This window comes from Meleagris gallopavo, chromosome 4 (genome assembly GCF_000146605.3).
Source record: "Meleagris gallopavo isolate NT-WF06-2002-E0010 breed Aviagen turkey brand Nicholas breeding stock chromosome 4, Turkey_5.1, whole genome shotgun sequence".
Taxonomy (NCBI): Eukaryota; Metazoa; Chordata; class Aves; order Galliformes; family Phasianidae; genus Meleagris; species Meleagris gallopavo.
In genome coordinates, this window is record NC_015014.2 from 1,369,309 (window position 1) to 1,393,869 (window position 24,561).

The window sequence follows — 24,561 nt, forward strand, 5'->3', positions numbered from 1 at the left end:
TTTTGGAGGGGGCTATGAGGTGTTAATAGCAAAGCAAACAGGTCGCAGCTGTAAGGACTGATATATGTATAGCTTTGGAGCTACACAGCTGACCAATGTAAATCTGGATGAACTTGTTACTCCTTTTTAAGTCTAACCCTAAAATAAAATGAGAAATTGTAAAGTCATTCCAGAGAAGAACAAGAAAGTCTCAACTTAGTTACATTCAGATGGCTGTGCTCCTCGCACAAGTTACCCCAAAGAAATTCTCTGAACATGCATGAACTCAATAGGTGAAGGCTAGGTTTTTTTTGCAGTGTGGTGGTACAATTAGTTTATGTAGAATGGATGAAAAAGAATATTGCAGCTTATCTGAAGACAAATAACAAGCTTCGTTCTCCAGGGACAGCAATTACTTTCCTTTGTGGTCATACAAAATAATTCTTTTGCAGAAGAAATTCCACTGTGTGAGAGCAAATATTTGAAATGGAGCGAGTGATATGTGTGAGAATTTGATATGTTTTTGGAACAGTGCTGTGTAAAATAAGTTTTTCCTTTCCAAATGGAGGAGCTGGGGATGCTGCAAGTCCCATTCATTAATTTACAGTATGCCCTTTTGTTCCTTTGCCTCTCTTTAGTGACTTCTCATTTGCTAAGTCTGGACTACTTACAGAACTTAATTGCATTGATGTGGTTATCATTGTCCCAGTGATACAAAAGAAGTATGTTGTGAAATAGAACATGATTTGTTATGCTATATGTGCATTTTCAAGACGAAAAAGAATCAATATAATGTCATCAATGAAATAATGTTCCTTTGCATACTTTAGAAATAACACTCTGGTGTACTAATCTCTGGGAAAGTCACTTTTATTACTGTTGGCTGCTGCGTTTAATGTGGAGCTCCCTGCTGGCATTCTACACATTATTAAAAAAAAATGCTTGTGTCTTAGCTAACAAAGAAAACAAAAACAAAAACAAAACAGGGAAATGTCTAAATTAAGAATCTGACTCTTGAGTGTCCTTTGTGCTTTTTTTCTTATTACTGCATGCTGTTCTCCCTTGTGTGTCTGCAAGGCTGTCAGTCTTCTGTAACTGTGTGTGAATACTGGCAAAACCACGCTCCTTCAGGTTTATGTAAACAGCAATTCATCTAAAGGAAAAATTCCATTTTCATACCACAAGTAGAAGGCATGGGTCCGTCAGAATAGAAGGCAAAAGTCTGTCAGACTTTAAATTACAGTTAAGTATAGATTAATTCCTTTAAAATTGCAATGCTGTTTGTATAGGTTTCTTTTCTTGCAGTACATTCATTTAGCTGTCAGCCTTTACATGTTGCTGTAATAAGGTATGATTGCAGTGCATGTTTTCATTGTAGACTGAAGCACAGACTTTTTTCATAGTTTCAAATGTATTTTCATCACCATGCTGTTTATATAACAAACAAAAATGAAGTAACTAACTGACAAAACTAATTGCCAAAAAGAAAATAATGTGAATTACTCCCCAGTACAAAACTATACATGTATTTAGTTACTAAGGTTATTAATTAGGTAACTGAGGATTGCTATGGTTTACTGACTGCTACGTCAAACTTGACTATATACAGATTTTTAGAAAAGGTCAAAGACAGTAGAAGTCTTGTGCTGTAGTGTGAAGATTTTTTTTTTCCTTTGATGTGCTTGTGGAACTAAATTTTGTCATTGAGAGATCTCAACATTTTTTGTCATGATGTTGAAAAGTATTCGGATTAGATCAGTGCCTCCTGTTTGCAGCTAAGTCTTCCGTACAGACTGATTCCAGCTGCTGAAAATGAATTCCTGGGAATGCTAGGCACTTGGCAATGAGGTTGTGTGAGTTATTGTGAAGAGAGTTGTGTCCCTGACAGTCACGGTGACCAGTCACCAGAGGAGTCCTTTCTTTTTGGTAACTCCTCACAGTTGTGAATTCATCACCCAAAGAAACTGCTTCAGTGCTTCTGTGTGCTTTAAAGTCAAACGTAGTCAGCGTATGTCTTTTGACTTCATTTACTGCCACATAAAACGTTTATTTTTATGCGTATTTTGTAATCTAACAAAGCTGAAGAATTTTAAGGGATGCCCTCTATTGGGAATTGTCAGTAAATGTCTAATTTCACATACTTGGTAACTTCCAAATAGCATATCCCAGTTGTGCTCCTGTGTCAGGCTAACGTTGGCCAGTACAGCCCTCGGCATGGATGCAGCCATCAAAATCCTTATCGCTGGACCCAGTAAATGTAAAAGTCTCCTCTAATGAGAGACAAATTTAAACCAGCCCTTCTGTGTGGTAGGCATGAGGTGTGAGCAGGCCTGTCCTTCCACCTTCGGCTGATTTCTCTGCGCTTCCCAGTAACAAAGAACTGGAGCCATCAGCAGCCTGCATGATTAAGTCCCTTTGGCTGCTGGACTTCTGTGAGGGCTCCAGTCTTGAGTTTATGTGTTGGAGTTGAAGGAACTACACCGTCACATTTCTCTTACCTCCACTTGAACTTGGGTTCTGTTTTCTGACCAACAGTTGGAGCTTGGGTTTGATTAATTTTTTGTCAGCAGAGCAAACTTTATATCTTAATCTGTTTTTACTAAATAGACTTTCCAGACAAAATGAAGAAAAAAGCAATCAGAACAAAGGGACTTTTTCTGTGCATGCTACGCTCTTTAGGAAAAGGGAAAAAAGTACAATATTGATGCGTCTGTTTTCTCTCTTTACTGCAGGAGTGCAGGATCCTCAGCATGAGAAGATAATAACTGTGACTTCTAATGGAAGTATTCACAGCCCCAAGTTTCCACACACATACCCACGCAATACTGTACTAGTGTGGAGACTAGTAGCAGTAGATGAAAATGTATGGATACAGCTTACTTTTGATGAAAGATTTGGGCTTGAGGACCCAGAAGATGACATTTGCAAGTAAGTTACTTTTGCTTTAACTTACAAAATGTCGTAAAGAAGATGTGGGGGATGGAACAAGAGTGTTGCTCAGGTTTTGCAAAAGTATTACCTGCTTGTCAATATATTTATAAAAATGCATCTCTAATGTATTAGCTACTGATTTTCTTTTGCAGTGCTAGGAAAGCAATTCATGCTTGAAATATCATTTGAATGTCATATCCTGCTTTGATGTGTTCCTGGGGAGGTATTTCACAGCAGTTTTTCCTTTCCAAGTAGGTTTTTTTTTTTGCTTTATTTCTTCTCCCCCCCCATTTTAGATTTTTTTTTACTACTTTTACTACTCTGTATGTTTCAGTTTTTCTAATTAATTAGTCTTCATTTTTTGTATATCTCGTATCAGTTTTTTGTTATTTTTTTTTCAATTTTGGATTTCCTAGGGGTTACTTTTGAGCTTATTCTTATTTTGGAAGTTATGGTTCATCACGGATGGACAGATACCTTCTTCATAATTCTGAAGAGAGTAATTGTCAAGGCCGTGTAAATATATCAAAAGACCAAGTACAATAAGCATATGTTTGCTCAGATGAATGCACTCCCTTTCTAAATGAAAACTTAGCTTGCTTTTCTTTTCTTTGCATGTGGCAGAATGAAGTGAAAGAAAATCCAAGTAGGGTGACTCATTCATCCACTTGCAAAGAAAAAAGTAAGATAAGTTAAAATATTTTTAATCTTAAAACTTGAATAGTATTTTAATGGGAGTACATTTATTTAAAGTAAACAAGGTGATGAATGCAGAAGTACTAGTCAAAATTAAAAAGCAGTCATAAGTCACTCATAATCTTCACCCCCTCGTAATCTTATCGTGCTCATATTTGTGCATGTATACCAGGAAGCTGGATGCATGCAAATCCTGACATGCACTTTTGAGGACACATGAGTCTTCTTAACTTTGAAGATTCAATCCTCTGAAAAAGAAATTTTGTTGTTTTTAACAAAGAAAATGCAGAGATAATGTTCCTACATAATTTAAATTCAGTAACGTTGTCAGTACAGAAAAGGAATATGTATCTTTTTTCTGTGAAGTCAGTACAAATAATTGACAAGTTAAGGAAATAAAAGTGCGGAGTTTAACTGCATAAAGTTACACAGGCCAGTTAAGTTACTGAGTTATCAGATTAATACCTCTTTATTAGTAATGCCTTGTTTCTTAGCTCTCATTGTTCTTACTAAAATTATTTCATCTTCTTTCTACCTTCTGTAGAAAAGCTGAGGGTTTTTGTTGCCTGCATTCTTTTTATGACTCTGCTTTGTTTCTGCCATCATGAAGGTCACAAATCAGTACTGTCATTGCAAGAGTAATCAACAGCTTCTCAAGACCAAGTTTATATGACAAAGAACAGAATAAAATATAGAATCATGAAACTTAGAGTTGGAAGGGACCTCTGAAGACCACCTAGTCCAACGCCTCTGCAATGAACAGGGACACCACAGCTTCTCCAGGCTGCCCAGGGCCTGATCCAGCCTGGCCTTGCCCTGTCTCCAGAGACAGGACATCAGCCATAGCACTAAGGAACCCATTCCAGTGTCTCATCAGCCTCACTGTAAATGGCTTTTTTTCCTTATATCCAACCTAAATCTCCTCTTTTTGAGCTTGAAACCATTTCCCCTTTATCTCTCACTGCAGACCCCGCTGAAGTTCTGTCCCCTTCTTTCCTGAAGCTGCCCTTCGGATACGGACAGGCTGCTGTCAGGTCACCTCGCAAACTTCTCTTCCAGGCTGAGCAGCCCCAGCTCTCTCAGCCTGTCCTCATAGGAGAGGTGTTCTATTCCACGGATCGTGTTTTTGTCTGTGTCTAGAAGCCAACGTCTGGCTGGCTTGGCCATGTTTGGATTTCTCCAAAGTCATTTCTGTCACTTCAGCTATTCTTCTTGTCTAGAAGGATCTTAACATCTTACAGGTACACTGAAGATACCAGTTTAGCCTCCCTTTTAAATAGTTTCCTGAATCTGAATCTCATTATCCTGCACAGCTATTCTCCACTCCATTTTTACTTGTAATTCAACTCAGAAAATGTGCTAACAAATTATTTGCATTACAGCAAATTCTGTGTTTATGCCATCAGAACCCAGTCTCACCTGGAAGCATAATAACTTCCATAGTCCTAATTGCTGTGCAGATATTCACCAGTGTAAAGAATAGTTGTTGACTCTTTTTCTTTTCAAAACTTTTAACTATGAGGGTGTTTTTGTTTGTTTTTGTTGTTGTTGTGGTTGTTTTTAGAATAAACATCTGATTTTATTGCCCAGGTGACTCTTGCCCAGGCTTTACAGTTGCAATAGCTTTACATTTCTGTAGTTCATCTCTGCACTGTTTAACATATTAAATATGTTTAAGCTAATAATTCATTAACAGTAATTCTGCTTCCCCTGCACTGGGTCCTCTCTCTGAGTAAAATTGTGAGAATCCCCCTGTGCCTTGTCAAAAGTGTACACAAAGTCCATTTTACATATGAAACTCAATCCATGCATTTATTTCAGAATAACTGCTGCTCCACTCTTGCTTGTTGTCTGAAATTGTTGCTTTCTGTCTTTGAGAACATGCAATGGCAGAAGTTTTACCATAAACCCCTCCAGTCATGAAGACACAGACTTAGCTTGAAGTTCCTTGAAGAACATGTGTGTTACGGTTGCCATTAAGAAGCAGTCTGATGTTTTGAGTTGGTCATACACTGCAGCATGAAATAACAAAAATCTTTCTTATACTAGTGACATGTGCCAAACTCACTCTCTTGCTGTGCACAGAATGCCTATAGTTCATTTCTTGGTGGTGGTGGCAGCTGTTTGTTCTAATTATCAGATGATTTCAAATCTGTTTGAATTTTATTATATATAACAAAACACAGAAATGTGTTACAAATGCAAAGTGCAGTTACTATAGATCAGATTATAAGGAATAATATCCAGAAGCAGAATGTGGAACTGAATGGATGTTGAATACTCGATGGCACTTGACACTCATCTTCACTTTAGGAAGACTACGTGCATTTACAAGTCTCTTCAGTCCTCTAGTGATTTAGGTATGAACTATAGTCTGTTCTGTAGGCTTCCCTTTGTTTTTTTGTGAAGCTTTTAGCAGCTGCACATGTGAATCTGTTGTTGCAGTTATGTAAGAGAAGCATTTGTCTGTACAGCTTTGAATGAATCTCTAAAACTTGTCTAGTTAATGTGCAATATGTAGAACTTTTGCCTGTAGAAAATGAGTAAAGCTGAAGAGGGCTGTCAGGGGTAACATGGGGTAAAATCTATGAGTAGCACTGTGACTGTTTTTGACTGTCCTCACATGAAATTAAATATTTAAATCTTAATTCCAGGAACGGTCTTCCTCTGGGGGTACTTAGGATGATGCTTTAAGGTACAAAGCCACAGGCACTAAGCTCATTGCCTCCCTTTTCCCTAATGTTTCTGTATGCTACTCTCCTTCACTTCAAATCTTTTGATCAAACTGTGTCCAAGCTCTTCCCTTGCATCCAGGGAACATCAAAGTTCTTAGGTTCCAGGAAACCATATCCAAACTGCTTAAACAGTCCTATGCTCCTAATGAATGTACCATTAGCAAAGTGTTGATTAAAAATCTTGAAGATTCGGCTCAGTCTCACAAGGCTGAAACAAGTGTATTAAGAAGAAACATAAAGACACTGTCTGTAGTCATTGGCTATGAAGAAGGAAAATATTTGCTTAGCTGTCTCTTTGGTATAAATTATGTCAAATCCAAACTATCCAGTGGTGAGTTATGGAAAGCACAATATAAAAGCTAAACATTTTGTTACATGATTTTCTAAAGGGGGCTTTCCATGTAATGTAGGACCCAACGGAGCACATGGAACTTCCTTTCTTTTAATTACAACATCTAGCATGTAGAAGTAAATACAGATGCACAGCTGCAGCTGCATGGTGTTTAAGTAAAAAAGATGATAGATATTTCACTTCTGTTTGTCCCGTGTCATGATAACACCTAACTGCATCAACAGAGCATGTGCAGGAAAGAACAATTCTAGGATCTTTCTATACTGCAACCTACAAGGGAAAAAAACATTCATATTGTTGTTTTCCTTTTGCCTTGAGTGTGTTGTAGAGACAGTATTAATGTATGTACTGAGAACATACTATCAAATATTCAGAAAGAAACGTAACTTCTTGACGTTTGGTCAGCTGCCTGGCAGTTTTCAACACTTTTCATGGACTTTTTTGTTGCAAAAGTGACACTGTCTGTGCAAAGCTACAGATAGAGAAGTTACCACAAAGTTCAGCTTGTCAGTGTTCATGGTGACTCATGTCACTAAGTAGATAGGCTGCTGGTTTCTTTGAGGTTTTTTTCTTTTTGTTCTTCTCATTTTGAACTTCCAGGGTTTGCCTTCTTTTGAAAACTCAAATGGCAGGGAGGAGTCCCCCAAAATCTCTAAGACTTCAAATTTATGGAGAAAAATAAAAACACAAAACCAAACCAGACTGAGAACAGAGATGAACATAGATGGCCTCAGTTCTTCTTAGATAATTCCACATCTGTGATACTTAGATGTTTCCATCACTGGCTATATATATATATATATATATATGTGTGTGTGTGTGTGTGTGTGTGTGTGTGTATACATATATATATATATATATATATAAGCATAAATAAAGTCATATTGAAGTTAAAATCCATTATTGCTGTCTTCTACATTTAGATCCATTTGGATAGAAATCATTCTGTTAACAACTGGAATAACAAAAAGCTTACGAGTCCTTCATTTTACCTTTTTTTTTTTCCCGACATATAAACTCCTTGTTAATCACTTTTATTCAAAGTCTGAAAGGAGGGGTCATATAATTTAAATAGCCAGAATGGATTCTAGTATTCAAGAGCCTTAGTTTAAGTAATAAGAAGGAATTATTATGAAACAGGTGATTTAAGCTGACGTTCTTGGTAGCATCATTGATGTCCTACTGCTGGCAGGGAGGTGGCATTTTAGGAGCAATGTGTGCCACAAGGCTTGAGTGAAGGTGGAGTATTTTTCCACTTGCTTTTATTTATTTTTTTCTCGGTTTCTGTTTGCTCAGTCCATTTGTTGCAGGACAGCTGAGTAGTGGTAACATTTCAAGAGAGGTTTAAATGCTGAATGGATTCAAAGGGAAGATGAGAGTGGAGTGTGGGGATCAAAGTTTTTGAGAAGTTAAATTAATTTGGCACCAGAGTCTTTTGATTATCTAAACCTTTATTTCACATACAAAGAAAATAATCAGTAGTGCAAAGGTTGTTTATTTCATATAAGTTTCATGCTAACAATATCATTTCAGTTTAATGAATGCACAGGAATCCAGTACACTCATGCATCCTATTTGCCTATTGGAAAGCTGGGGAAGGATTTTTTATAAGGACAGGTAGCAACAGGATGAGGGGAAATGGCTTTAAACTGGAAGAGGGTAGATTTAGACCAGATATTGGGAAGAAATTCTTTCCTGTGAGGGTGATGAGACACTGGAACAGGCTGCCCAGTGAGGTCATGGATGCTCCCTCCCTGGATGCATTCAAGGCCAGGCTGGATGGGGCTGTGAGCAACCTGGCTAGTGGGAGGTGTCCCTGCCTACAGCAGGGATGGAACTAGGTGATCTTAAAGTGCCCTTCCAGCACAACCATTCTATGATTCTATGTTTTGAAGAGCAACAGAGTATTTTTCTCCATCAGAAGCAGTAACCATATCTGTTTCTGCCAGTCTGATTTAGGCTCGCTTCTGAAATTAAATACAAGGAAGATTTATTCCTGTTCTGAATTGGACAAAAATGTGGTTCCTTTTATGTATTTATTTACTTTAGAAAGATTTTTCTTTTGAACATTCCATGATTCCAGAAAATTCATCTCTTTAATTCCCAAATGATGATTTGTACAGTAACTCATCCTTGAGCTGGTCCTATCCTGCTCTTTAACTGCTGTCAGTAGTTGGTGCTGGCAGAGGCATGTCTTGTGCCCAGAAGAGAGGGCAGCCAGTGGAAGCTCCAGACTTAGGAAGGCTGAGTTAAACCTCTTCTAAGCTCCTGCTGCGATGAAACTCTGCGATACAGTTGCCAATGTATGCTCAGTGTAGATGGGTTCATGAAAAGGAGAGGATCATGATTAACCTCATGGCAGAAGACAAAAACATTACCCGATTTTGTAATCTGAATTTGGCTTAAAATATAAGCATTCATTTAGCTTCTCTACTGAATGTTAAAAGTTGTTTAATACCATTTATATGATAATGAGTTTGTAAATGTGACAAAGCAGATATTGCAGTAAAAGGAGATAAAACTCGAGTAGTACAGTTGTTGCCAAGACTACTCTGTAACACGTTTCTTAAGCTTCTAAAAAGACTAAACACCGTTCTGTATGAATGGTTTATAGCTGCAAAATTGTACAGTGTAAGCAAATCAAATTTCAACACAAGAAAGAAAAATAGGACAAGGTGCTTCCATGGTCTGAATGGAGGACTGCACAGCATGATGAGGAGCACATGCTGCACAAACTTAGGGACTACTGTGGCATTCCTGCCTACCGACTTTTTTCCTCCTTTAAAGTAAATCCAGCATTCATTTTTAATATCTGCTGTTACCAGAGGATGTTATAATAGATCCTATTTTGTGAGTAATTTAAAATCAATTTTCACAGCTCTGATGAGTGTTAGGAGAGTGATTGCTGCTGGGTGGGTAGTTGACATAATCCCTTATTCTTTCTTCACACTAGAGTCTATCACTCATTGATTTAGAAAACATTTTAGGCTCCTTCTTGGTCCTCTCAATCTCAAGCAAGCTGTTTGAATAAAGTAAACGGTGTCCACAGTATCAAAATATTTTTGTAAACAATCCTAATCCTAGTTTATTGCTTCTAAAATTGTTTCATGTTACCATAGCTGGCTCTGTTTCCACGGCATAAAATAATTTCCTGCTAGGCACTGCTAGGTCTTACTTGTCCCTGGGATGCTCTGAGAACAACTACTGCTAATGGAGTTCTCTGCTCCCAGTGCTAATTAAAATGTAGGAGTAAATGAGTACTGGGGGGGAGGCACCAATGCACACTGTGAGCTACGGCCACCTGAGCTGAGGCATTTAGGCTCACCGTGCAGCCGCCTGCACTTCTCAGCACGTGTCTCTCAAGTACCTGATGTCTAGAGAAAGCAAGCACTCCCTCCCTGATGTTTTTACTGAAGGTATGAGTGCAGTTAAGCCAGAAGAATTGCTGTCAGGTTTACAAGCAGCTTTCCCCTGCTTAGAGCCAGATGATGAAGGGTCTTGAGGGTGAGATGCGTGAGGGGCAGCTGAGTCCCTTGGTTTGTTCAGAGCAGAGGAGGCTGACAGGAGGCTTCGTGGCTGCCTACAGGCAGTGGCCGTATTCCCAGGCTGCCAGAATTCAAGAAGCATCTAGGCAGTGCTTTCTATCATATGGTCTGATTTTTGGATTATCAGGATATTTGGGAAGATGCACGTGGAAGAGGTACTGCAAAAAGCAGGCTTACTTATCCTGAAAAAGGACAGGTGGTCATGTGTGAGTATCCCAGGGTGTAAAATAAATAGATATTTTTCTCTTTCTGACAATAAAACAAGTGAGCAGCAATTATTAGGAAGTTCTGTTTCGTACTGGGCTCTGATTAAAAATAGGTCTGCATAATTTTATGTCTGTTAATTTATAACTAGATAAACTGAAGTGAGAGGAAACTCTTTGCATGCTTTAGGTGTAAACTGATCTCCTGCTAGGGTTGGGAACACATTTTTCTGCCTCGTGCAGTGTTTTGCAACTCCTCAGTTACATTACAGGGATTTTTCACTTTCTGTTCAGGTAGCAGTTATTAGCCTGTCCCGAAGCAGGATATTGGATTTGGTGATAAATGGACTGTGCTGGATTGGTAAATCCTGTGTGCTACTGTAGCAGGCAAGAAACCATATGTAGTTATATCACTAAACAAAAGAAAGAAGTGTTTTCATTTAAATAAGCCTAAGTAGAGCCCCACTCTCCAGTGAGGAGGCAAGAAGCAGGAGAAATGAAGAGGAGAGACTTGACCAGGTGCATGATGCTGCTGTGTATCAGGGGAGGGATGCTGCCTGCACTGCCCTGCGAGGGTCTTCATGTGCTTAAAATACCCCTTAGGAATGTTGTTGCTGCATTCTAAAATTTACTTGTGGGTATTGCTAAGAAGTTGCTTAACCAGTAGTTTTCACATCGTTGACTCGATCCATAGCCACTTTTCAGGATATAAGAAATATAAGGAAAAACTACCATTTGGGGTACCAGACTAAATATTTAAAACGCTGCTCAAAAAACAGAGATAAAAACATAGTTTTGGATTCAGAGAAGCTGAAGGAGGTGCACTGACTATGGTGAACAGTGTGAGTACGGGTGGCATCAGAAATACTTCAGAAAGCTAACAGTCAATCTTACAAAAGGAGTTTTTTTCCCTTCATACCTCGAGTTTTTATCTGCATGATTATAGTATATCTTTCTGTATGCTAGGATTGTTATTCAAGTGATTGAGAGAAAAGGCCCATTAGAAATTGCACTTGTGTAACTTAGGTTCGTGGCACAGACTGTCTAGATCTGTATTCCTGAAAGTACTTATTTACACGTTTTATCTGTATGACAAGTTTAAAGTACGCTTAAATGTTTATCGTGTTGTTGCTGTCTGAATATAGAATTATTTTGGCTTAGAACCTGAAGAAGATTTGCAGTGCATCTAGTTTGTGATTTCCCATTTTGTGGAAAAAGTTAATGCCCCTTTTTCCCCATGAGACAGAAGTTATCTTCAAGGTCTGCAGTATTCACATGCCTGAGCTGGAGATAGTTGAGTGTTCACCAGTGCACATAAATGCCAGTCGCCATGATTTATTTTCACATTGTGTTTGTGTGCCAATGCACTGCTCATGAGGGAAAGGATGTGCATTCGGCAGTACTTTGTTTATGAATTAGCACTAAAGCAAGGGATGTATTTTTTTTTTTTTTTCTTTAATATAGTGCTTTGTTTCCAAGAGACAAAAGCTAAGCTACTGCTTGAAATGTAGGTGCCTCAGCTGGTCCCTCAGGTTTTCAGCAGGTAAATAGAAAATGGAAACGTGTTTTCTGCTAGACAGGAGAACAGTTACACAACAGTTATTTTCTCCCAATCAGACAACCATATTGCATCTTTTCCTTTCTGTGAGAAGTGTTTGGCTGTTTGAAGAGTAGCATTTTGGGGTTTAAACTGTCTCATTTTTTCCTTTCACTTGCAGTGATGTATAGTCGTTATCAAACCTGTTTACAGTGAGTGAAGGGGAAGGAAACTACTAATGAGTAAACTTCTTTTTTTTTTTTTTAATGTATCCTAAATAACAAGATAGAAATACAGAAGGAATTATGCAGTTCTGTTAGAAGCCTCAAGGTGTTATTAATCACTATGAGGAAAGATGAAATAGAGAGAGCCATGGCAACCATATAACATTTGTGAATGAATATGTGTTTCCATAAGGCAGCTCCTAATGTACAGCACTGCATATTCTAAAATAGATGTATCCAACGTAGGTTGGCACAGAAACTGCAATCCATATTTGGGGAATGGAAGTTAGAAATGTTCTCTGTTTATACTTGGAGTATCTTTATTTCATGAAAAATGTAGACATGGAAAGATGCTTGTTGTTTTATATAATACTCATTTGCTGTATTGGCTAAAAGTGAAGTTTATTGCTGGACGTGATGTTTGTGTATAATTAAACATCATTTTCTGAGTACGAAAACTGACCTCATCACTTTATTTATATCAGTTATTTCTGGGTACGCTATTTTTTAACAGTGACTGCTAAAACACAGTATGTGTAGGATCAGCAGATACAGTTACAGCTATGGAAATCCATTTTACATCAAATTGTTGCTGTTTCAGTGCTGTCTCTTTTTACATTAAAACATCAAGCATATCAGAAATTGTAAGCTGCTAAGTGGAACATGACTCATTTCTTAACTGTTGGCTCATCTGCTATCCTCTTTGATGGCTCTGATAAGTTTTCCCAAAGTGGCTCGAGGAAACTTCCAGTGCTGTGCACCTCAGCAACTGGAGTCAATTGACTCCAGGTGCCTTTGATTTTTTTTGCAGGCTTCCTTTTGTAAAGGCATTATCAAGAGAGAACATAAAATATCCTAAATTTTATATTTGGTAGTCTTTGAAAAACAGGTTTCTTCTAATACCTCGTCTTTACTGTCTTTTAAAGTAGCCCTCAGTCAAAAGCTTCTGTTCATGTCAAATGAATTTAGTTTTATTGAAGATTTATAGAATCATAGAATGCACCATAGAATGGCTTGGCTGGAAGGTCCTTGAGGTGAGCAAGGACACTTCCCACTAGACCAGGTTGGCCAGGCCCCATCCAATCTGGCCTTGAACATCTCCAGGCATCTCCATCTCCACGGCTTCTCTGGACAACCTGTTCAGTTCCTCACCGCAGTCAGAGTAAAGAATTTCTTCCTAACATCTAACCGAAATCTTCCCTCTTTCAGTTTAAAAACATTCCCTCTGTTGAGTACTTGTTGGTGCTGCCCACAGGGTCAAGATTTCAGCCAAGGTCCCCTTTCTCTTCCTTTCTTCCAGGAAACTTTGCTTTCTGTCTCATTTGAGGGTTTTTTTCCTTACCTCTGGTGGCAGGTTGAGTTACTAACAGCAAGGCTGTACGGATGCGCAGTGTTCAAGGTCTGTGATTTCAGGAACGTTTTATCTACTTATTAGTGGTGGCCTTAACTGATGGGCCAGTCTTTCCTAGTCTAGGTTCAGGTGAATTTGTATATAAATACAAAATACTACATAATAAATGAATGCATTTGAAGGGTGAAGGAATTAAATAGATATTCTGAAGCTTGCAAACTTGTGTAACAGTTGTACAGCTTGGCAACACCAGAGGAGAAAAGTTACCAAAACTAAGATTTCATCTTACACAAGTTGAAAAATAGTGTGCATGTAAGTGCAATTTCATTATTACCTACTATTTAATTTCTTTTAGTATTTTGATTTTAATTTCACACAATATCCTCTTCCTCTGCGCTTTAGTCTTTGAGGAGCATTTCCTCTTGTCTTCATGGAGGGACGGTACAGGTGGCAGAAAAGAAGTTCTCCTGTGGAATCAGTGGCACAGTATGTTCTCCTCTTCCTACAATTGTATTGCTGCAGCAGTAGGTTTGTAGTTTGCCTGAAATCCACTTTTATTTCTCTGACTCAGAGTGCCACTATCCTTCTATGCTCTTTTCCTCCTTGGGATCCTTCCATTTTCTCTCCGTTCTTCATCGTGAACTTTGCATTCTCCGTCTCTCATCCTGTGATTTTTGCTGGAGGCTACACAGTGCCTTGAGCTATAGGCAATAACAAGGATACTTAAACAGGTTGGTTCTGCCATCAGGTGCCATGGATTTGAGTGCCTCTGTTGTGCTCCAGTGTTCCCTTTTTCACTCAGATAAATGTGAATTTTCCCATCGAAGTTTTGCTGGAGATTTCTGTTGATAGAGGAAGGCTTCCAAAATTTGTTACAAGTGAGGCACACAAACTTTGAAAGAAAACGTCTTCAAGCTAAATGCTTGGCCTCTCTTTCCTCTCTAAATATAGTGTTTATTTCACAAAGAACAACATGATTACTTGCAGCTGTGATTTAAGTGATCTAAGAGGTGAAGAGTACGTGAGTTATTGCCAGTGCCTTGACACTTCTGAGTGTAGAACAATACCGTTTAACTTGAATGATGGGAACTAAAGTTTTATTCCATAGGAACTTTAAATATTTCAGAAGTAAAAATGAAAACAATTTTAAATATTGACGGAAGATGGAGAGAAAACTGTCCTTTTGAAATTTTGTTTAGAAAATATTTTCAGGATGACAGTTCTTGGTAATTTCTATTGTTTCCAAAATGAAGCTGCCCAAGTATAAACCATCAACATTCTATTCAGTAACATTTTGTCTAGTGAACTGCCAGAGGACCTTTGGTGCTTTAGGTCCAAGTCTGAGGTAGGTATTTTTGTATGCTGCCTCAGCATAGGGAAAACCTTGAGATTCCTAATGCTTTTCAACAAAATGGAATAGAAATACTGCAGCATCCCACAGGGAAAAAATGTCAGGGGTTGCTGTCAACTTCATGTCACTTAATGGAAAAAGAAAAGGAAGTCAATGCACATCAAAGGAGGGAAGGAAGAATGCGCTTCACTTTTCTCATGGTGAGTGTGCTAGCTTTCTGTCTAGCATACATCTATATAAGATGGAAAGATCCAGTGTCACCAACATGACAAAATATTTTACCATGCGGATTTCTGTTCCTTACATCCATTGATACATTTGTGGGATTCTGAAGGCAGAGGGAAGCCACACGAAGGTCAGGAAACTGTAAGCCAAGGTAAACACCCTGTCAGAAAATATTTAGTAAATGGTGTAAACCACAGAAAAATTGAGAACGGAGAGGAAAACACATTTCCTTAGAGAATACGTTTCCTGGTTTGAAAAGTATTGAAATTCAGAGTCCCTTACATTACCTCTTTGTCCTTATCAAATAAATTGCCTTTGTTCAGGTTGTTAATTCAATTCAGAGTCCTGGGCACCTAGCCATAGGGAAGAGGAATACATATTCTACAAGTTATATATGGGAAGGCACAGTGGGAATTGTTGACTGAAGATAAATGCACCTTTCGTCCCTGGATAAGAGATGAGACTACCTATTAGTCAGAACTTTTGGTAGTTTTTGAATAAAGTACTGAATGTGGATATGTATGAGCATTTCTTTAGTCATTGTGCCACAGAGGATTGTGTTTTCTGGTTTGTACACTGCACAAAAAGGATTATTTTGTTAAATGAGCATTTTAACTTTTTTTTTTAACTCTGTTGTGGATAGAAATAAAAGTTTCTATTTCTCAATTCTTGGTTATTTATCCAAGTTTTCTTGCTTTACAAGGAAAAGCTTCCCTTGCTGGGAAATTAGGTGGTTGTGATATTGTCCCTGCCAGTTTTTAGCCCTGTGGCAAGAAGCCTCAGAACTGTGCAGTGCAGTCTTGTAAATGCTTAAGGCATCTGAACAACTTTGCTTTGTTGTGTTTTGCAGCAAGTTCTATCTTCAGTCCACATGCCCAGGAATGTGTGAGGGGCTTTTTTTGGTTGATCTGAAATTTGTTTCACTTTTACTTCAGGGGTACAATGAGAACAAAGATGCAATAGAAAGTGCTGTGTAAGTTGTGGTTGAAGTACTAATGCCTGTTCTGCGTTTGACCCCCTACAAACATCTGAAGTTGTTAAAATAATGATTAGATTATTAACTCTTTACAAATCAGAAAAAATAGATGGCTAATTATCTAGTGGAGACATAAAAAGATGGAAATTGGAAATTCTGTAATCCAGTCACTGCTGAAACACACCGCACGCTGCCTCACTGTCTTCACATCCACTTTCAGCAAGTGCTGGTGAATGTTAGTGGGTGCCATTTTTATCCACATGGAGCAATTTAGCGCCACATCTTTTGCTTCATACGCACTTCCATGTCAGACGCATCCCAGACTGCCCCTCTGCTGCCATCTGTCACGCAGCAACACAATGTAATGGAATATTGGTGGGAACGTTCAGCCTCTACTGCCGTACCACCAACATCTGATGTCTCTGAATGTCTCTGATGCTGTGAGCCAGCAGAATGAAATAAGAGCATTACTTTCAGAGCAGCCCTTGTATGATAAAATTCAGTGCTCAAAATCGATGTAGTAAATATGGTGAGCTTCGAAGTCTTACTGCAATTGATGTACACGTTGTTTTCGTAGTAAGTTGTAAACCTGATCGTAAAGTTAAAGCAGTTTTGAATCAGTTAAAGGAATTAGTGTTTCACTGGAAAAAAAATATGGTGATGAAGTAATTAGTATCATAAGTTCAACAAAGATTTAAAACTATGGGAAGTGGTAGTAATGCATTTTGAACACGGTTAATGAGCATATTCATTGCATTCATTTCTAATTAAGTGGATAAAATACTGGTCCTTTAAATGGAGATAATAAATGTGCAAGTCAGCCTTGCACAAACATGCAACACCAGAATTTATTACCTGCTGTCTAACTAGGGAACTGGGAGTCATTATAAAGATCAGATTTACTGAAAAAAAAATCGAGAAAAAGCTTCAGTAGAAAATGTTTGAGGTAATAATTCTCACATTAAATTTTTCTTGGCAGAGGGAGAGTGAGTTTTCCTTTTTAAAATACAGTTATTTGCTGTCACTGGGGCTAGTAGGACTGTTTGTACCCTTGAAAAGGATTCAGTAACATTTACCAACTTAGATTTCTGTGAGAAATACGTTTTGTTTACAACTTTAGCTGTAAGAGAGCAGAACACTCCAGACTGTTGAAGCTTTCCTAGAGGTGTGTTCAGGTTGGGGTAGGAGAGCAGAGATGCTGTGGTGATGTAGCAGAGCAGTGCCTGGGGCAGCAGAAAGCTTCCCAAAGCCTGCTGAGGCCCGAGGGCTGCACTTGTACCTTTCTGAGCCCAGGAGCATTGCTGCTCACAGGTTTTCAAGCCCTACAGCAGGGGAAAAGCGACAGAAATTCCTACTGTTTATTCTGTCAGTAGGCAGCTGGGGAATTGACATGAAACAGGTTAAAATATTAAAACCAGACGTGCCTTCTAGAGCAGTGGGTTTCAGTGTTTTTATGACTTGAGAACCCCCTGAACATTCTCCAGTGGAAGCAAGGACCTTTGTGTGCTGTATCAAAGATTTTGGGTGACAGCTGACGGGCATTTCTTAGTTACCTTTCATGGACCTATTTGAAGTTGTTCACTGATCCCCACGGATACCCAGACCACACGTTAAAAACCAATGAAACTAAATCAAACCTTCTATGTCCTGTTCTTTCAAAGCTCCCAACTCATATATCTCCTGTCAGCATTACCGAGGTATCAGGTTCTTTCTGACACATGGTGCGTTTATGTTTTTGCTTAACAAGTGTCTCACTGGGATATGCATAAGCTCCAAATGTGCTTCCAAAACCACCTTAACCTTCCGGAGCTTACTCATCCCTGGTATTACAAGGGGGCAAGATTTCATGACCAAAAGCCTCTGAAATTTCACTGGCAACATGCAGTATATTTCCAATGATATTACAGTGCCACACGTAGGTAATTCCAGGTGTTGTTTTTTTGTTTTTTTGTTTTTTTTTTTGATCTGAATTATGTCTGCCCCATCCTGCATATTGTAATTCCCCATAAAAGGAACAGGCTAAATCATACTCGTGGTCTATTCAAAACCTAACTCTGCTCTTATTTCTTTAACCTCACTGCAGGATTTTATTATGTATTCAAGCCAGTAGCAAGTTAGAGGCTTTTTTTAAAAAGAGCTAACTTTGGTAGTATGCTTTTAGCATTTAAAAATAATAAAAATACGATAAAAAATTTGATTTATGCATTAAAATGGGATGTTCGTAGAAACTGACCAGTAAATAAACATGTAATTTTCTTTTCTGTTCAGGTATGACTTTGTAGAAGTTGAAGAACCTAGTGATGGCACTGTTTTAGGGCGCTGGTGTGGTTCCAGTAGTGTGCCAAGCAGACAAATCTCCAAAGGAAACCAGATCAGAATAAGATTTGTGTCTGATGAATATTTTCCTTCTCAACCTGGATTCTGCATCCATTATACCCTTCTTGTGCCAGTAAGTAACATGTTTCCTGGAACATTTCAGAAAAATAACATCTTTGAAGTGGTAGCTGAAAAGAATCTTTACGTAGTTTAGGGTTAATTACTGTTTATTTCTTAGGAATAATAATAATGAATAATTTGTTTGCCAGAATTGTACGTTTTGCTCCTTAACTAACTGAGTGTTTTTGTGGTTGATCTTGGATGGCTTTGGACTGGGAAGTTGATGGCTCAGTTGTTTATATGGAAACTCGAATAAAATATTTGCATTCCTATTACGGTGCAGTGAAAAAGCCACTTTTTCTTGCTTTGAGATGAACAAATTCAGCATAAGAATCAGCTGTGTGACCTGTAAAGAGCACTGAGTAGTTACAAGCGAGACTGAAGAAATTTATGTTCTTCTAAGTCAGCTACTCCATGCAGAGCTGCATGATTATACGTAGTTTAAAAAAAAAAAAAAGTTCTTATTATTCTGAATTGTTTTATTATAGTGGCAAAGCAGATGAAGCACGATACTCATTTTTCACTGCATTTTTCCTGGAAAATGTACTTTAGACTTCTCTTAATGTTGTTTAACACCTGTAACTCACAGGTACTAAACACTAATTGTTGTTTGAAGTATGGCTGCTTTCACCATCAACAGAGTTCTATCATTTTTTTTTCAACAAGTGAAAGATCTGTGCTAGCAAAACAACATTTGTAAGTTTTTAGGGATGAGATAATGTGCTGAAATTCAGGATTGAGTGGAACAGGAGTTGACTTGTTTTAGAATAGGTATTCCATATTTAAAGAGAGTAAGGAATATTTTTGTTGCAACCTTTATAATTCACTTTGTGAATCTCCTCAGTCATCTTGTGGTTTGTGGTGTTTGGTTAGTGTAAAACATCTGCAAGCTCAATAAAAAAACTGATCAAAAGAATCCATGTTGTAAGCCTGCTGACACGCACTTCACTCGGTGCATTTGGCTTACTTCTTTTTCCATTTTTGCCTGTTGTCCTTCACAAAACCCCTTTTATTGAGGAGAATCAAAGACTAATTCTGTGCATCTTTTGATAACACCTCATCTCCTATCTTATATGTTTAGTACACTGGTAGTGAAGTCATTTCAGTGCAGTACTGTATACATACATGCTGTTTGCTGTTGTCAGCCTCTCAGCATTGGTAACTATTTAGGCCTAAGTAATATTTCTAGAAGGATTAAGGGCAAGTCTGCTTGACTCTTTGGTAAGTTAGATGAGTGAATTTTGAAATCAAATAACATGCCAGTCAGTCTCCAAACCATCTTGGAATACGGCCAGGTTTAAACTTTTTATACCAAAGGGCAGAAGGTAATGAGTATGTTTACTTGTAGAAAATAGTAAAAGAAGATCCCTAAACAGATGTTGTGTGAGCTGATGCCAGATTCCATTGCAGTTGCTCTAGTATTGCATCCTACCTGCTACATGTTTATCTTACTTACGTTTGATTAAACTTTTCTGGAATGGTTTAAACAAATGCACCTAAAACTACCAGAATATACGTATAATTATATTCATGTGTTGCTGGGCTGGATTTATTCCTATGTACTCGATGGGGAAAGCTTTTAAATTATTAACAATCCCAAAAGTAATCGCTAATTTTCAGAATATTTAGATCACTAACCACGAACATCTGTTAAGTAGACAAAAACGGAGACTCCTGACATTGTATTATGCCTTATTTTAGTCCTTCTTTTCCTCCATTAATAAAGTTTATATGCCTAAGGCGTATGCATACAAACTGTTACAGAAAACAAGCTATTTTATCTGTCACGTTTGTAAGAGGAAAGAGCAATCCCCACCGTGTCACAGGAATGCAGAGCTGGCTTCAAAATGCATGGTGTAACAACTGTTCAAAGGTTTGTGAGAATGACTTTCCAGATTTCGAACGGAGAGATTTTTCTTCAAAAAAATCCATTTTAATAAACCGTGGAAAATACAGTTTCACGTTTCAGACTGCACAATTAACTGTATAGATTGTAAATGCAATCCCTGTTGATAAGTTGCAGGATTAGACCTGCCTCTGGTTCTCAAGCAATAGGCTCTCTCTCTGTCTTTCTCTCCTTATTCATTTATGCATATATATCTAATGCTATATCATCCTACATTTCAAGATAAATTAAAATTTACAGCTTCTTTCTTCATATGAAAAACGTCAGCTACAGGAATGAGTGTAATTTATAAGTGATTTTTGCAAAAAACATCACTGATTTGCTTAGTGATTCACTTTTATGAACTGGTCCTAAACAGTTAATTTCTTTTTTTTTTTTCATTTTTTAAGAAAAGGGGGAGGGGAAGATGCCTGGTAGGCTAGCAATGAGAGATTGTTTGGGGAGAAATGAAGCAAAACTGAAATAAAACAGTGCAAGCTTGTTTCTGTATTTGGAGGCCACACACGGAGAAGGGCACTGGACACATTTTCAGGTCTTTTAAAGAGCAAGAGAAATAGCTTTGTTTAAGCCTCCTGTAATTTATTGTATATATATATATTTAACTTTGTATATTATATTTCAAACTAACTTTTCCTATGATTAATAAGTAGAAGGAGAATGACCATTGATCTGATTACCTTACTCCTAGGATTTAGCTTCTCAAAAGTACTACCAGCAGTTCCAATGGCATTCAAAGCAATGGAGCTTTACAGAAACATTGAACACAGGATTGCAAGGCACTGCTTAAAAGCCGTGGTTATGCTGTATACAAGCAGAGCGTTGCCTAAGACAATCACACAGCTTTTCTTGAGGATCTAGATAACTGCAGTTTAATTATTTGATTTTCTTCCATTTAAAATTGTGTATCATGGGTACACCTTAGAAGAATGTTCTCTAATTTTGGGTCAACTCTCCTTATTTTTAACTATGTTCTTTTGTTGCAAGTTAATTGGAACACTGTAAAGTGCAAGGAAGTGTTGAAAAAGCTTATTTTTGCTAAGAAAATTTAGCTTGTGTTACTTCAGAGTTCTCCTGCTACTTTCATCACAATTGTTATTCTTAGGCACTCTTTTCATGCTATACCCTGTCACTTAGTGCTTACTGCTTTATTCACTAAGGGCTGCTTAGTGGTTGTTCTGCATTTTGACTGTTCAGCTATGCATTTACTAAAAGCCGTGTATTTGGCAGTGTTATATAATCCAAAAACACCTAGAAATATTCTGCAAAAACAATCCATACTTCGTTTCTTTTCCCCTCTTTCTCACTTGCCCCTGGTTACAGGTCTAATCCATATAGTAGCCATATGCAATTGAGGGGAAACCTCATGAACTCCTACAATATGAGTTTGGGCTTCAGTCTTTCTAGAGACTTGTTTAGTTTAAATTATGTCAGTTACAAGTTTGGCATAGAAAACTTGATGTAATAAAGCCCATTGTTACTTGGGGGAGCGGGTGAATGGGATACTTGATGCCTGAGGTGCCATTAAGGAATGCATGACTGATTGCCAAAGTAGTTATTAATTATTCAGGGCACTCAAAACAAAGCAGCTCCAGTTAAAGTCAAAGCTGGGGGTGACTATATTCCCCTTCTTTTTTGGCATATGGCAGCATGTCTGGAAGATCATGCCAAAAATCTTTGCTAAGAACAGACTTAACCCTCTTTTCTGCAAGTGAAGACAAATAGCAAAATCTAAACGAAGTCTTAAAAGACTGACCTGGTTTAAAAGTGACTTGGAAGGTGTTTTGTGATTTTGGTGCAGTACCTGTATGGCTACCCGGGTTTCAATCCAAAAGAGATTATGTTCTTTTGATGGAGAGATGATGTCAGTAGTACTCTTGCTGGTAACCATAAGGAACTGTTAACTTGTTGTTGACTTTGAGAACAAGGGCTAATATTCCTCAGGTAATCTGTTTAAGGCCATGGAATAATTGTTAATTTATTTCATCTGAATTGGCTAAACTTTATCTTTTTTAGGGTTGAGTATGTTAATTTTGTTTGTGAAATCTCTTTAAATTGAAAATGTTAATGAGAAAATGCTGATAACATGTAAATAGTAGTAGAAAAATGTATACTAATAAGAGAGAAAGGAAAGCTCTTATCTGGCTTTCCCTTTCATCCATTTCAGAAATGTCAGATGTGTGTGTGTTACATCAGGACCAAAGACCAAGAGAGGCCTAATTTTGGCTGCAATAACTGAAAACCCATCCAGAAACATCACAAAGGATATTGTTCATCTCCTAAACAAAGGTGAAGGAAAGGCGTTATCTCAAGAAGTAATCAAAAGTATTTGGAAAAGAAACAATATGATTGTAGGGTTTTTTTTGAGCCAGAGCTAAGGTTGTATGAAACAGCAGGAGAGTATATAAGTGTTAGGCAGTGCTTTGGATGGTGAGAAGAAAGAGGACTGTGAAAATCCTTTATACATTCAGAAAGGCTCTTAAGCATAAACTCTGTGTTCAGAGTTTCCACTGTGTATGGTGAATCCTAAGCTCAAATAAATCAACAGACTCCTAAAGATGCTCAAGCGTGTAAATCCCTTGATTCAGTTTTTGTCTGTGGCAAAGAATGATGTGTTGCAAGTCAGGGGAGGTTTTTGGACTAAGTTTTCCCTTGGGGATTTCATTTTGCATTAGATCTAAGCTGAGGACTGAAGAGAAATTCCCTTCAATTTTTTTTACATAAGCTATGAAAGATTACCCACAAATACGTAGATAGGTGGGACATGCTTCAGGGTCAGTTCTTAAAAATAAAAAAAATTTCAGAGCACAAAAATGAGAACGACTGTTATCCATGGAGCTACGATGAAAAGAGAATGATCTTTTATCAGTCAATAGTAATAGAAACAAGCATTTAATCTGTTATGCTTGCAGGGATGTGAATTTGAAAATGTGTTATTTGGCAGAGTTAGAAGTAAGGCTAAGTTTTACACCTTTCACTGTTTCTCAAGTCTCAGGATGTCTTAAACCAAAGATTTAAGGAATCTGTTACCAGTGGTAGTCATAAATGGATGATTAAGGAGCACTAAGAAGAGGGCAAGCAGATGTGAGGGCTGGAGCACCTCCCCTACAAAGACAGGCTGAGGGAACTGGGCTTGTTCAGCCTGGAGAAAAGAAGGCTGAAGGGTAACCTAATTGCAGCCTAAAGGGAGCCTACAAACAGGAGGGAAGTCAACTCTTTGAAAGGGTAGATAACAGCAGGACAAGGGGAAATGGTTTGAAGTTGGAGAAAGGAAGATTTAGGCTGGATGTCAGTGGAAGTTCTTTACAGAGAGAGTGGTGAGGTGCTGGAACAGCTGCCAGAGAGGCTGTGGATGCCCTGTCCCTGGAGATATTCAAGGCCAGGTTGGATGGGGCCCTGGGCAGCCTGGGCTGGTATTAAATGTGGAGGTTGGTGGCCCTGCATGTGGCAGAGGGCATTGGAGCTTCGTGATCCTTGAGGTCCCTTCCAACCCGGGCCATTCTGTGATTCTGTGATTCCTCATCTGTGATTTCTATTCTGCTCCACTTGTGCTGTTTTCTGCAGAAGGGAGGGAATTCCCTGTGTGCTTTATGTGTTTAGTAATCTGTAACCAACCTTCCTTGCCAATAATTGTCCAGTTTCCCCTTGAGCCCAGGCAAGATTCATGGCTTCACAACATCCTCTCATAAAAAGTCTTACAGGTCAGTCATATGTTTACATGAAGAACCACTTCCTTTTGTTTGAGCCATGCTACCAGTAGCTTCATGTGATGGCCTCTTACAGTTGGAGAGGCAGAGAACGGTTGTTCCTACTCACTTTTTTCATACTGTTAGCCCTTTTCTTGCTGATTAATCCTAAACAGTTCAATCATTCTTTATCAGCAAGCCATTACAAATCTTTCATCACTCTTTTTGTGCCCTTTTGGACCCTTATGAAATTGCAAGGCATTGGAGATAATGGTACAGAATTTGCTGATAGCAAGAGATCTGTGTCAGAATCAGTCACATCAGAAAGGCAGCCAAGTACACCAGAATTTGTTGTATAGCAAAAGTCGTGGAGGGAGACTTTTCAGGGATGGGGCAGCTGGTGGCAAATCTTTTGGGGGTGTTAGGTCATG

The 24,561-nt window shown here is 38.3% G+C and overlaps 1 protein-coding gene across 1 annotated transcript in view; it reads left to right on the plus strand.

Moving 5' to 3' along the window:
* PDGFC (platelet derived growth factor C) overlaps nucleotides 1-24,561 on the plus strand; it is a 97,791-nt gene that overhangs the window by 44,815 nt on the left and 28,415 nt on the right. The window contains exons 2-3 of the mRNA XM_010709437.3: nucleotides 2,712-2,907; nucleotides 18,374-18,554. Coding sequence (XP_010707739.1) covers nucleotides 2,712-2,907; nucleotides 18,374-18,554 — 377 coding nt within the window. The remainder of the gene's footprint in view (nucleotides 1-2,711; nucleotides 2,908-18,373; nucleotides 18,555-24,561) is intronic.